The following is a 12,145-nucleotide window of genomic DNA, read 5'->3' as shown; positions in this document are numbered from 1 at the left end:
CAGTGATTCCCAAAGTGGGCGCTACCGCCCCCCGGTGGGCGCTGCAGCGATCCAGGGGGGCGGTGATGGCCACAGGTGCATTTGGGGGTGATGAGTAACTGCTATTAAAATTTAAAAAAAATTAATTTCCAGGGGCTGAGTAATATTTTTCTGGAAAGGGGGCGGTAGGCCAAATAAGTTTGGGAACCACTGAGTTATATAAATGTCTAGTCATTTATATGGTTTGTACACCTAAAACTAATATATTGTACATCAACTGTAATTGAAAAATAAAACATTATTTAAAAAAAGGAAACGAACACTACATGACAGGATTACAGGAAGTAAGAGTGAAGAAACATTTTTTTAAAACTCAAGTAAAAAGTATGAGCCAAGGATTTTAGTTTTAAACTTTCAGAACTCAAGAAATCTTATATTCAAGAACTCCTGCTGACAATTCTACAAGGGGTCAAGTTTCAGCTAATTAAGAGATGATTGGAAAAGTTTGGCAAAAGAACAGATAATGAAAATTGAATAGGTTTAATTATAAATCTAAGACTAAAATATGGAGATACAAATTGAAGAGCATTCTCTGACAAGGTAGAAATACAACTTAAATTGGGAGCAAAGGGGACATGTAGAATTAGCTCAATGATTGGTGCACAGGTTGGACGTGGGAGTCAGAGGATATAATTTAAACTAGCACACTACATAGTAGAAACCTAAGTGGTAAGGGTGCTATGGAGTGAGAGCTGAGGTCCTGAGGCTTTCCAGCATAGACCACCTCCTCTATCCTGGCTGATGGCTTCACCTCAGCTTCCTCATGCTCTGACCCTTGTGGTATCTTTTAATATTTCAAGCATTAAATAGGCTCTAGACAAACCTGAAACCGAAGGTCCTTATGATGTTGATTAAATTTAGCTTTAAATCTTAGCTCTAGAAATCATATCTCTCTCTATATATACACTCAGAAACCTAGCCTTCCCCCGGATAATCAGCAAGAACATTAGCCTGAATCTGACTAATGGTCACAAGGTCCACACTATGACAGGCTAACGGTAACACGACTAATGGTCACAAGGTCCACACTATGACAGGCTAACAGTAACATCTTTTTCTTTTTCTTTTTAATATATTTTTATTGATTTCAGAGAGGAAGGGAGAGGGAGAGAGAGATAGAAACATCAATGATGAGAGAGAATCATTGATTGGCTGCCTCCTGTACACCCCCTACTGGGGATTGAGCCCGAAACCCGGGCATGTGCCCTTGACTGGGAATCGATACCAGGACCCTGCAGTCTGCAGGCTGATGCTCTATCCACTGGGCCAAACCAGCTGGGGCAACATCTTGACCTAAGTTATATTTCAGCTCCTGAGCCCTAAGGTGGAATGACTCCTGGCTACTCTATCATGAAACCAGGAGGGACACGGGAATAGACCTCAGAACTGTCCCCAGTACCTGAAGAAATGACTTACTACCCTTCCCTCACCTCTGACCAATCAGCTCCCAGCATGATCCTCAATCCTCCCACCCAGTGTCTTGTGACTTTACCTTCTATAATCTGTAACCTATACACTATTGGGGAGTTCAGGTTTTTGTGCATTAGCTTCCTTCCAGTTCTCCTGGGTGGTGCTGCTTATAATAAAATAGCCAATATTTCTCCGCTGCAAAGAAAAGAAAAGACACTATTGGGGAGTTCAGGTTTTTGTGCATTAGCTTCCAGTTCTCCTGGGTGGTGCTGTTTATAATAAAATAGCCAATATTTCTCCGCTGCAAAAAAAAGAAAAGAAAAAAATAAGCGTTACTTAAACACAAGGACTGATACTGGGACAGTTGACCTGATAACTGTGATGGCTGCTAAGTCACTTACAGGTGGGTAGGGTACAGGGATAGTTCACAACCCGGGTGGGATGGAGCAGGACACGGGAGGGTTCATCACACTACTCAAATGCAGGCACTTTAAAACTTAGGAATTGTTTAATTCTGGACTCTCCCCTTTAATATTTTCAGACTGAGGTAGACCACGAGTAACAAACCATGGACACAAAACCGGGGATAAAGGGGGATTTCCAATTCTTTCAACAAGCGAATACTTGCACTTCGGTAGAGGAGCCAGAATGAGAGGCTAAACGACTAGCGAGGCTTCTATGAACAGCTTTTGAACTCTGCACCAAACGGCTGTTTGTAGAGGGGGGAGCCGATCTCTCAATATCAGCTTCCTCTTGTGTAAAATGAGGATGGTGACAGCATCCGCCTCAAAGACTGAAGATTCAATGAGGTGAAGGGTGCTCAGTTAACCACAGCGACCATTACCTTTGCCAGAGGCTGCACAGCCAATGATGGCCAGGCCTGCTTTCGAGTCTCCCCCGCACCCTCCCGCGTGGGATGCGGCTCCCAAGGAGGAATTCCGCTTGGGTCGAACCCTCGCCAGGGATCTAGGGCCTCTCTTTCCCCGCCCACTCTCCGCTGCACGCCCGCCCTCGGTCCCGCCCCTTCCGCTAATCGGACTTCCGGGTCGCCAGCGCGCGCTGACGAAGCCCCGCCTACCACCCAGTAAGCGCCTCTGAGATTGGGCGAGCGGCGGCGGCAGCGGCCGGATCAGAGGCCCCGGGTATGTAGCACGCCGCGTGGGCGGGGGCTGGGGGGGCTGGTGGCTGGGCCCCCGGGGATCGGGCGGGCTGGCCTCGTTTTCTCCCGTTTCCGGGCCACCCGGCCCGTGTCCTGAGCTGGGCCGGGCTCTGGGCGCACGGAACCACCGCCCGAGGGGCCCCAGGCGTGCTGCGTGGTGTGGAGTACGCGCCTTTTTTTTCAAGCCTTGGCTGCAGTTTATTGAGCACCTACTATGTGGCAGCCACCGGATCCAACGCTTTGACTGACATCTATGGCTCACTGCCTGGACAGCAGCCCTACTGAGCAAGGTGTTAATTTTCCCCGCTTGACAGCTGTGGAGAAAGGTTTACAAGCAGAAAGAGATGGAAAGTGTGGATTCAAACCCAGGTTCAGGCCAAAGCCACTTCACTCTAGAGCAGCGGTTCTCAACCTGTGGGTCGCGACCCCTTTGGGGTCGAACGACCCTTTCACAGGGGTCGCCTAAGACCATCGGAAAACACATATATAAGTACATATTGTTTTTGTGATTAATCACTATGCTTTAATTATGTTCGATTTGTAACAATGAAAATACATCCTGCATATCAGATGTTTACATTATGACTCATAACAGTAGCAAAATTACAGTTATGAAGTAGCAACGAAAATAATTTTATGGTTGGGGGTCACCACAACATGAGGAACTGTATTAAAGGGTCGCGGCATTAGGAAGGTTGAGAACCACTGCTCTAGAGCTTTGTGGTCAGACCTAAAGTTCATTTTTGAATCCAGCCTCTGCCGTGTCCAATTTTGTGGCTTTGGGTACTATTCCGACTCTCAGTTTGCTCATCTGAAAAAATGAGAATGATACCTATGTCAGGGTGGATGGGACGTTTTTCTGAGTGATCATCTTCGCTTTTCAGATGGGCACCCCTCGCTTCTCTCTTCCCCAGGAGGCTAGACGTGTTGTAAAGTTTTAGTGAAAACCCCCTTGGCGCATAGAGGGCGGCTGGACCGCCTGCCTTATCTTCCTTTCCCAGCTTCCCCAATAGAGGCGTTGGCACCTTTGACATTGAGTTTGCTTACGAAGTTTTCAAAGAGTTTTCTCTCTCCCCTACTTATGGGGAAATTTTCACCCAAATTAACTTTGACTAAGTCCTAAAGTTGAGGAAATGGAAGCTTTTGAATATGGGCTGGTGATTTTTACCTGAATAAATCAGATTGATTTGGCGGGGTGCAAACAAAGGCCTGGAAAACAGTGAAATGCTAGAGAGAGAGCTGGCTGATGAATAGAAAGTTGACCAGCCGGTTGGGTGGTTTTTTTTCCTAGCAGGGCCCTAAATTCCCACCAAATCCACTTCTATCTTGAGCAGTCAGAACTGCCCTGGATAAAACTTAGAGCAGTGATGGCGAACCTTTTGAGCTCGGCATGTTAGCATTTTGAAAAACCCTAACTTAACTCTGGTGCCGTGTCACATATAGAAATTTTTTGATATTTGCAACCATAGTAAAACAAAGATTTATATTTTTGATATTTATTTTATATATTTAAATGCCATTTAACAAAGGAAAATCAACCAAAAAAATGAGTTCGCATATCACCTCTGACACGCGTGTTATAGGTTCGCCATCACTGCCTTAGAGGGTGTTCCTTGCCTGTGCTTTAAGGAGAAAAGACGAGGGCTGGTAGCTGAAGGCAGGCAAACAGCGAGCTTAGCTTGGTTTTGAAAACTACCGACTTGCACATTTTTAGGTAGTTGGAATTTTTCTTTGAAAGTTTTAGTAGTTGCAAAGGATATAATTTATAGTTAATTGTAAACATTGACATTAAATAATAAAACACCAGGAATTTAAATCTTCAGTGAAATCTAAATACCATAGTGATTTGATTTCCCTCATCCTTTGAGGGGAAAAAATACACAAACCAGTTTTTATTTAACAGTTGAAATTTTGCATCGTTCCTTTTTCATTCTTAAACTTTCTGTTTTATTTCCTCCACAGAATTTTTTTTCTAGTATAATAGATTTTATGCTTGGAAGCCTTTGGTTTGTTATCCTACTTCTCTGCAACAAAAATTAAAACATTTTTGAAAATTGTGTTGTCGTAATATTAAACATTTTCCTTGAGATTGAATTTTTGCAATTTAAAATACACAATTGATCAAAAACATATTACTAGTTTTGATAATTGTTAAACATAAAAAGTTTTCTTTGAAATGCTTCTTTTCACAAGCTGAGTGGAAGTACTTGTTTTAGTTCATGCATTCATTCTATAAATGAGCACAGCTTTTTTATTCCATGGCTGTAAGCATTGAAAAAGTTGTTTCAGTCCTCGCTGATTTGGCTTAGTGGATAGAGTGTCGGCCTGAGGACTGAAGGGTCCTGGGTTTGATTCTGGTCAAGGGCACATGCCTGGGTTGATTCCCAGTAGGGGGCGTGCAGGAGGCAACTGATCAATGATTCTCATCATTGATGTTTCTCTGTCTCTCCTTTTCCCTTCCCCTCTGAAATCAATAAAAATATATTAAAGAAAGAAAGAAGTTGGTTCATATCCGGCCTGTGTGGCTCAGTGTTGAGCATCTACCTGAATCAGGGTTTGACTTGCACTCGAAGTGAGATGAGAGCCATTGGAGGATTTTGAGCATAGCGGTCACGTCATCAGACTTGCATTTTTAAAGGGACACACTGGCTTAGTTGATATATTATGAAGAGACTGTTGGGGAACAAAGGTGGTAGCAAGGAAATCACTCAAAGGCCACTGCAGTAACCTGGGAGCAAGATGATGGTGGTAGATGGAAAGGGGGTGTCTGGCCTGGTTGTGGAGGTGGGTGGCAGAGTTGGCAGGGGGCACTGATGGGCTGGATAGAGATTGTGAGCCAGGAGCCAGGAGGACCCTCGGGTTTTTGGCCAAAGCAATTGAAAGGATGAAGGTGCCCTTTAGGGAAATAGAGTAGACTTCAGTGACATGTCGCACACTGAGTTGCGGAAGATGAGGTGACCATGACATGTGTTCCCTCATTGAATCCTGACAAAACCCCTGTGAGTAGTCATTATTAATCCTGTTTTATACGCAAGTTAGCAGAATTCCACAATGCTGGCGTATTGCCCAAGGCCACAGGGCTGGTTTAGGGGACCGAGTTGAGATGTCAGCGAAGGTCCCTGTGACTTTAAAGTTCGTGAGAGGTGACAGTCCCTTTGATCCTTTTTTCTGCATAAATGCCAGCATTGTAGTCCAGTCGGAACAGCCTCCCCGCTCGCCCATAAAAGCTCTCTGGAGCGATGGTTTGTGCTTAGAGAGTGCTCAAGAGGAGAGACCTGTTCCCGCCCTTCCCTGGGTGTTGGCAAGGGGAGAAGGAAGAGGAATACTGACTGCCAACCCTTGACTTGGGGCCCCTTCAAATAATTGGCAGCCTGGAGAAGGTGGTAACGAAACAGACCAAGCAGGAGAGGGAACTTGGACTCAGGTTTAAACAGCAACGTCTCACCAAGCAGACAAGATTAGCAATGGGGAAACCACAGATAAAAATAGCACTTACTAGTTAGCTGGAAAACAACATATCTTTGCAACCACTGCTTCCACGAGAAAATAATTGGGTCCCTAGACAGGTAGTGACTCATATTCATGAATGATTATATTGATCATTGGAGCAAAATGGATACATACCCTTTGAAGAGCAATTCATGGCTGGTCAGTCATGCCCAGTATGAGATCCTGAGGGGCCACAAAGGGAGGAAGAAATGAAGTTGCCAGCTAATGAGGGAGCCAGGTCCTGCCCCAGCACAAGCAGGTTTGGGTTGTAGATTGGGAGATGCAAAGCATAGAACTCACTTCCAACGGAAGCCCTCAGTTCTCCCAAGGGAGGAAAGGAAGAGTGTTCATTCAGGTATCAATTCCTTATGCTGTTTAACCCATTGGGTGTTTTGTTTGTTTCCTTTTTTTTTTTTTCCAGAAGGGATTGACTAGCAGCAAGCAGCACATTGTGATGGGAAAAGGAGTAGCTGGGAGTTTGGTTTCAGCCTCCCCTTTGGCACTGACAGGAGAATGTGACCCCAAGCATTTCCCCTCCCCTTTCCTGGTCATTCAGTCATTCATTCTATAAATAGTTACCAAACACTCTCTCATAACTAATAAAGAACATTGGTTGCGTGCTTAATGTGTTGCCAGGTACTATTCTAGGCACTTTACGTGTGTTAACTCATTTCTTCTTCACAGCAACTGAGAGTAGGTGCCATTAGCTCCATTTTGCAGATGAATCGAAGAAAGGTTAAGTAACCTGACCAATGTCACTCACCTGGTAAGTGACAGACAGGCATTAGACCAGCGGTTCTCAACCTGTGGGTCGCGACCCCTTTGGGGGTCGAACGACCCTTTCACAGGAGTCGCCTAAGACCATCGGAAAACACATATATAATTACATATTGTTTTTGTGATTAATCACTATGCTTTAATTATGTTCAATTTGTAACAATGAAATTGGGGGTCACCACAACATGAGGAACTGTATTAAAGGGTCGTGGCTTTAGGAAGGTTGAGAACCACTGCATTAGACACTAATGCTAGATGCTGGAGAAAAAGTGTGCAAAATGGACATAGCTTGTGGCCTCACGGAGCTTATTTTATCTGATGTGCTGGGAACAGTGACACAAATAAAAGTACAAAGTACTTCTGTGAACAGCTCTGGGTGTTGATTCCCAGGCCCCAAGGTCGTGCCAGTCTTTGGTTGGTCGGGAGAGAGATTTCAGAGAGTGTGACTCACAGCCTCCCCCAGGAGCTGGTGCTCGTATAAGCAATGGAAGTCCCGTTTCTCTCATTTACAGGTGTGGAAACCAGGGTTCAGAGAAGGGCAGATGTTTGGGGCTCAGCTTACCCCAAACTTACAGCCCTAGGGCCGGGCTGGTGAGAAGGATTCCTGCAGTCGTACAGGTAGTTTGATGGCAGAGTTCAGAGACTGGGACCCAGGCCTCTCCACTTCCAGCCCACGACTTGGCATTTTAGCAGCGGCTCTGGTGCCTGGCTGGCTGGGATGCGAAGTCCCACCCTAGACTCAGATTCAGGGGGCTGGGGTGGAGCCTGGGTTTCTGTACCTTTTCTAACGTTTCCGAGGGGATTCGGATCAGAGCCAGCTTTAGGAGTTCCTCCGTGTAGATGGCCATGGAATAAGGAGAAATGAGCAGGTTCAGGAGCATGGACTTGAGCCGGAGCAGGAAGAGGGTCATCAAAGGTTATCAGAGGCGATCACTTCTCCAAGGTGCCTCGAGGAGCCTTGGGGACAGATTTGGGTGGGACTTAGAGGCAGCTTGGAACCTAAGCTTTCATTTCCTTCTTAGTAAGCCTTGAGGGACAGTGGGCTCTTGGCTGCAGCTCCCTCCTGGGCAGACTTGTGAGCAAACCTTTGAGTGGGTCTACACACACACACACACACACACACACACACACACACACATCCAGGCGCAGGGTGAGTACCACATGACTGCTCTCGCTTGCCCATCAGCAGGTGGCCTTTGTTACTGTCTGTCTCTCCAGGTTTCCTGAGGGGTGAGACCTGTGTGTTCCTTTGGTTGCCTGAGGGGTCCCTGGCATCATGATGCAAAGCCCAGAGGAGCTCAGCCAGTGGTTAGTGAAGGATGCGTACGGGGATGTTTGCTGGACAGGAACAGCTGTTAGGTGTCCAGCCCCTTTAAGCCAGGGGCCCAGGGCCTGTGCTCCACGTCCCCGTGGCCTTCCTGACGGAGGCCAAGCAGCTGTTGGTCTGTTTCCGCAGATGGTCCAAGGCACGGAGAAGGGCAGATATTCATTAGTTACCCCAGGAGCCTGGGCTGAGCTGAGCCTGGAATGCACATCTGTGCCCTGTTTGCTGTCCATAAGACCCCACCCTTATTCTGCCGAGGGAAAATGCCAATATGATCAAAAAATCATTTTTCTTTGGCTCTGCATTGATTTGCCTGCAGACAGATTCACCATCCTTAGTATGTCCTAGACCAGCGGTTCTCAACCTGTGGGACGTGACCCCTTTGGCGGTCAAACGACCCTTTCACAGGGGTCGCCTAAGACCATCCTGCATATCAGATATTTACATTACGATTCATAACAGTAGCAACATTACAGTTATGAAGTAGCAATGAAAATAATTTTATGGTTGGGTCACAACATGAGGAACTGTATTTAAAGGGCCAAAAGGTTGAGAACCACTGTCCTAGACTAAAGGTAAATTAATTTTCGTTCCCTGAGTACAGAAAAGCAGGGGGACTCTAGACTCAGCGTTAGGGGCCTTGAATTCTATCCAGCCTCCACGAACAGCTGTGACTCTGGGCCAGTCCCTTCCCCTCTCTGGTCCTCCATCTCTGCTGCTGTAAGTGCAGAGTTAGAGTCTATCTCAAGCCTGTTACACAGCGGAACTGCCGGGGCACCGCCGTCCCCAGCATTCGGACTCCGTCGGTTTCGACAGGGTCCTGGTTCTGTGGACCGGCAGGAGGTAGTCCCAGCCGCATGGCCTTCCAGGCCCTTTCAGCCCATTCTGGCAAAGCCCCGAGACCGTGGCTTGCTTCCCATGTTTCCTGAGATGTCAGGACTGTGCAGAACTAGCCTTTCTTTGCCTTTTCGCTCCACCACGACCTATTCTCAAGTCCCATTCCCGTTGTTCCAGATGGGTCTTCAGCAGAAGAGTGGCAGACTCTGATTCAGAGACAACAGGACAAAGTTGGGATTAAAAAGGCTGTCCAGTTTCAGCCGAGTAGATGAACATTTTTTTTTTTTTTTTTTGACAAGGGAACCTATCCTTCACTCCTTTTTGTGAGCTGGAGGGAGACACCTGCAGATGACTCCAGTCTCAGATGGAGAAGAAATGCTTTGTAAATGGCTTAATAACTTAGAGCTCTCGGTCTGGATGATGAAGCTGTGGATATTCCCTCTCCCCGCCCTGGCTTCCCTGGGGGAGAACGAGCTCGGGTAGATTTAAGCTTTTAGGTTGGTCCCTGTGCTGCTCCAAGGCACCCACCCACTCAGCCCTCATCTGAGTGAGCAGCTGCCTCCCCCGTCATTGGTGTGTCCTCAGGGGAGCAAACTCCTTTCAGTATAAGCTCAAGCAAAATGTAATTAGGACAGTAAATCTGCTGTTTAACAACAACAACAGAAAGTCACGACAGATTTCAAGGTTCTGGAGACGTGATTTGACGCTGAAGGAAGGGTGGGAAGACCTGACCTTCAACTTAATTTATTTCAGCCTGGCAACAAAGTTCAAGACATGGTAACCCTGTGACTTCAGATAATGCAACATGACTTTTTTTTTTTTTTTGAGAGAGAGAGAGAGAAACATCAACTTGTGTTCACCTTATTCATGTATTCATTGGTTGATTCTTGTATGTGCCCTGACTAGAGATCGAACCTACAACTTAGGGGTATCAGGATGATGTCTAATCTATTGTTAGATAGTCTTGAGGTTGCAGGGATGGGGATATAATTTTATTAAATCTTTTTTTCCCTTGCAATCTGACTAACCCCCACTTCCCACCCCACGTCACCATCCTCACTTCCTTTACGGTATCAGGCAGTGTACCAAGAGTTTCATAAACATTTTCTCATTCAATCTGCACAGCAGCCTCTGAGACAGATTCTATCATCCCCGTTTTATGGATGAGAAAACTGAGATTCAGAGAGGCAAGTGACTGGCCTGGGGTTGCACAGCATGTAAGCGAGGAACTGGATTTGAAGAGGTCCGTGCTCCTAACCTTTGTGCTGTAGGCTGCTGCTCAGTCTGAGAGCTGCAAGTCACACCAAGCTCAAAGTTATCCCCACCCCAAGCCTGTCATCCCTTCCTCACACTCCTCTTTGGCAAGACCCATACTTCTCTAAACCTCAGATGTAGCGGCCACTGAACCACTGCTTGCCATTGAGGTTTTCATCTGGTCCACTTCTTGCCTGAGGAGGAGGGATTACTCATCTCGGTCTAGATTAGCCACCCAGATAGTCCTACTGCTGGTGTTAGGGTGGTGCAGGCCGGCCATTTCTTTCTGAGAGCCTAAGTGTGCCAGACTAGAAAGTGGAGGCTGGGGCCCTGGCTGGGGTGGCTCAGTTGATTGAGTGTCTTCCTGTGCACCAAGAGGTTGCTGGTTCCATTCCTGGTCAGGGCACATGCCCAGGTTGTGGGCTTGATCCCCCCTCAGGGTACGTGCAGGTAGCAGCCGATCAGTGTTTCTCCTTCACATCGATGTCTGTCTGTCTGTCTGTCTGTCTGTCTCTGTCTACCTCCATCCCTTCCTCCCTCTCCCCCTCTCTCTCCCTCTTCTTCTCCCTCAAATCAGTTTAAGCGGAGGCTGGGGTGGGAGGGTTGCTCTGTGGGCCTGGGAGAGTGCCTTGGGTCACAGGTGTCCCTTCCTACTGGAAGTGCGCCTGCGTCAGTGACTGCCACCTCCAGAAAGCACACTGCTTAACAGCACCTGACCTTCTTCTGCCTCCTCAGCTCTTTGCTAAATGTAGACTGTGTTCGTTTGCTGTCTGTATGAGTGTTTTTTAAATAATACTGGAGGCCTTTCCTGAAAGGGTTTTCGGTTTCAGGATAGACCTGGAGCTCCCCAAGCTCTGGGCTTGACTGCCCAGCCAAGCTGTGTCTCCCTCCCCTGCCTTGGCCTTCCTCTCCCAGCACTGATCAGGCCTGCTCTTGTCCCACAGGCAGGTCCTTCTGGCATTCCTGTGGTGGCTCATCTTGATTGGCTGAGCTTGCCTACTCCAGCGATTGTCCAACTTCTGGGACTCTGGGCTCACTGACCGCCTGTCCCTGGGAAGATGTTCCTGGTGGGCCTGACAGGGGGCATTGCCTCAGGCAAGAGCTCAGTGCTCCAGGTGTTTCAGCAGCTGGGCTGCGCAGTGATTGATGTCGACGTCATCGCCCGACATGGTGAGTGGAGGGGTCACGTTGTGGGGTTACACATGGCAGCTCCCTTGTGCTTCCTTTTTATAAGGCCTTCCAAGGCCTCAGAGTCGGGGAAGACTTTCCTTTGACCCTGTCTGATGTCCTGCTCCCTGCCTCATGCTTGTCCTCTCGCTTTCCTCTTTATTCCTCCATCTCCTCGTTAGATGTCTCCCCGCCTTCACTTCACCCCATGACCAACTTGAGGGACTCTGTGCACTTCGCTCTCTTTCTTCCCCTCATTTCATTGTTGCTTCTATTGAAAGGAGCACCCTGGTCTCCCCCATCATTTTGCCTCTAGTTGTTTAGGGTCCTCTGGCTGGCCCAGAGGCTCCGAAGAGTGACCCAGCCTTCCTCTCTTGCCACAGTTGTCCAGCCAGGATACCCCGCCCACCGGCGCATCGTGGAGGCTTTTGGCACTGAGGTCTTGTTGGAGAATGGAGACATCAATCGCAAGGTCCTGGGGGACCTGATATTTAACCAGCCCGACCGGCGGCATCTGCTCAACACCATCACTCACCCTGAGATCCGCAAGGAAATGATGAAGGAGACCTTCAAGTACTTCCTTCGGGGTAAGACCCAGGGCCTGGGACAGGTGTGGGCGAAGCCCTCTCCGGCCAGGGCCAGGGCCAGGGCCCAGGCCAGGGCCCTTCTCCTCTGCAGAAAGGCTGTAG

At 47.8% G+C, this 12,145-nt stretch overlaps 1 protein-coding gene and 1 long non-coding RNA gene across 3 annotated transcripts in view; one reads left to right on the top strand and one right to left on the bottom strand.

Annotated features, from left to right (window-relative positions):
- Positions 1-2,451, bottom strand: part of LOC102259190 — a 4,320-nt gene extending 1,869 nt beyond the window's left edge. Inside the window, exons 1-2 of the long non-coding RNA XR_313454.2 lie at positions 2,294-2,451; positions 1,532-1,644 (exon numbers count right to left, since the gene is read on the bottom strand). This is a non-coding gene — a long non-coding RNA (uncharacterized LOC102259190). The remainder of the gene's footprint in view (positions 1-1,531; positions 1,645-2,293) is intronic.
- A 56-nt stretch (positions 2,452-2,507) lies between these two features.
- The window catches only part of DCAKD (dephospho-CoA kinase domain containing), an 18,614-nt gene continuing 8,976 nt past the window's right edge, over positions 2,508-12,145 (top strand). The window contains exons 1-4 of one of the 2 annotated variants that reach the window (XM_014537759.1): positions 2,508-2,591; positions 7,387-7,492; positions 11,234-11,459; positions 11,840-12,043. In XM_014537759.1, coding sequence (XP_014393245.1) covers positions 11,348-11,459; positions 11,840-12,043 — 316 coding nt within the window. In that variant the 5' untranslated portion in view covers positions 2,508-2,591; positions 7,387-7,492; positions 11,234-11,347. The remainder of the gene's footprint in view (positions 2,592-7,386; positions 7,493-11,233; positions 11,460-11,839; positions 12,044-12,145) is intronic. The other variant, XM_005863865.2, reaches the window with a different exon arrangement.

Source organism: Myotis brandtii, unplaced genomic scaffold (genome assembly GCF_000412655.1).
Source record: "Myotis brandtii unplaced genomic scaffold, ASM41265v1 scaffold1814, whole genome shotgun sequence".
In the NCBI taxonomy this organism is placed as follows: Eukaryota; Metazoa; Chordata; class Mammalia; order Chiroptera; family Vespertilionidae; genus Myotis; species Myotis brandtii.
Note: the sequence above shows the minus strand (reverse complement) of the source record. Positions and strands in the feature narration are given on the sequence as shown.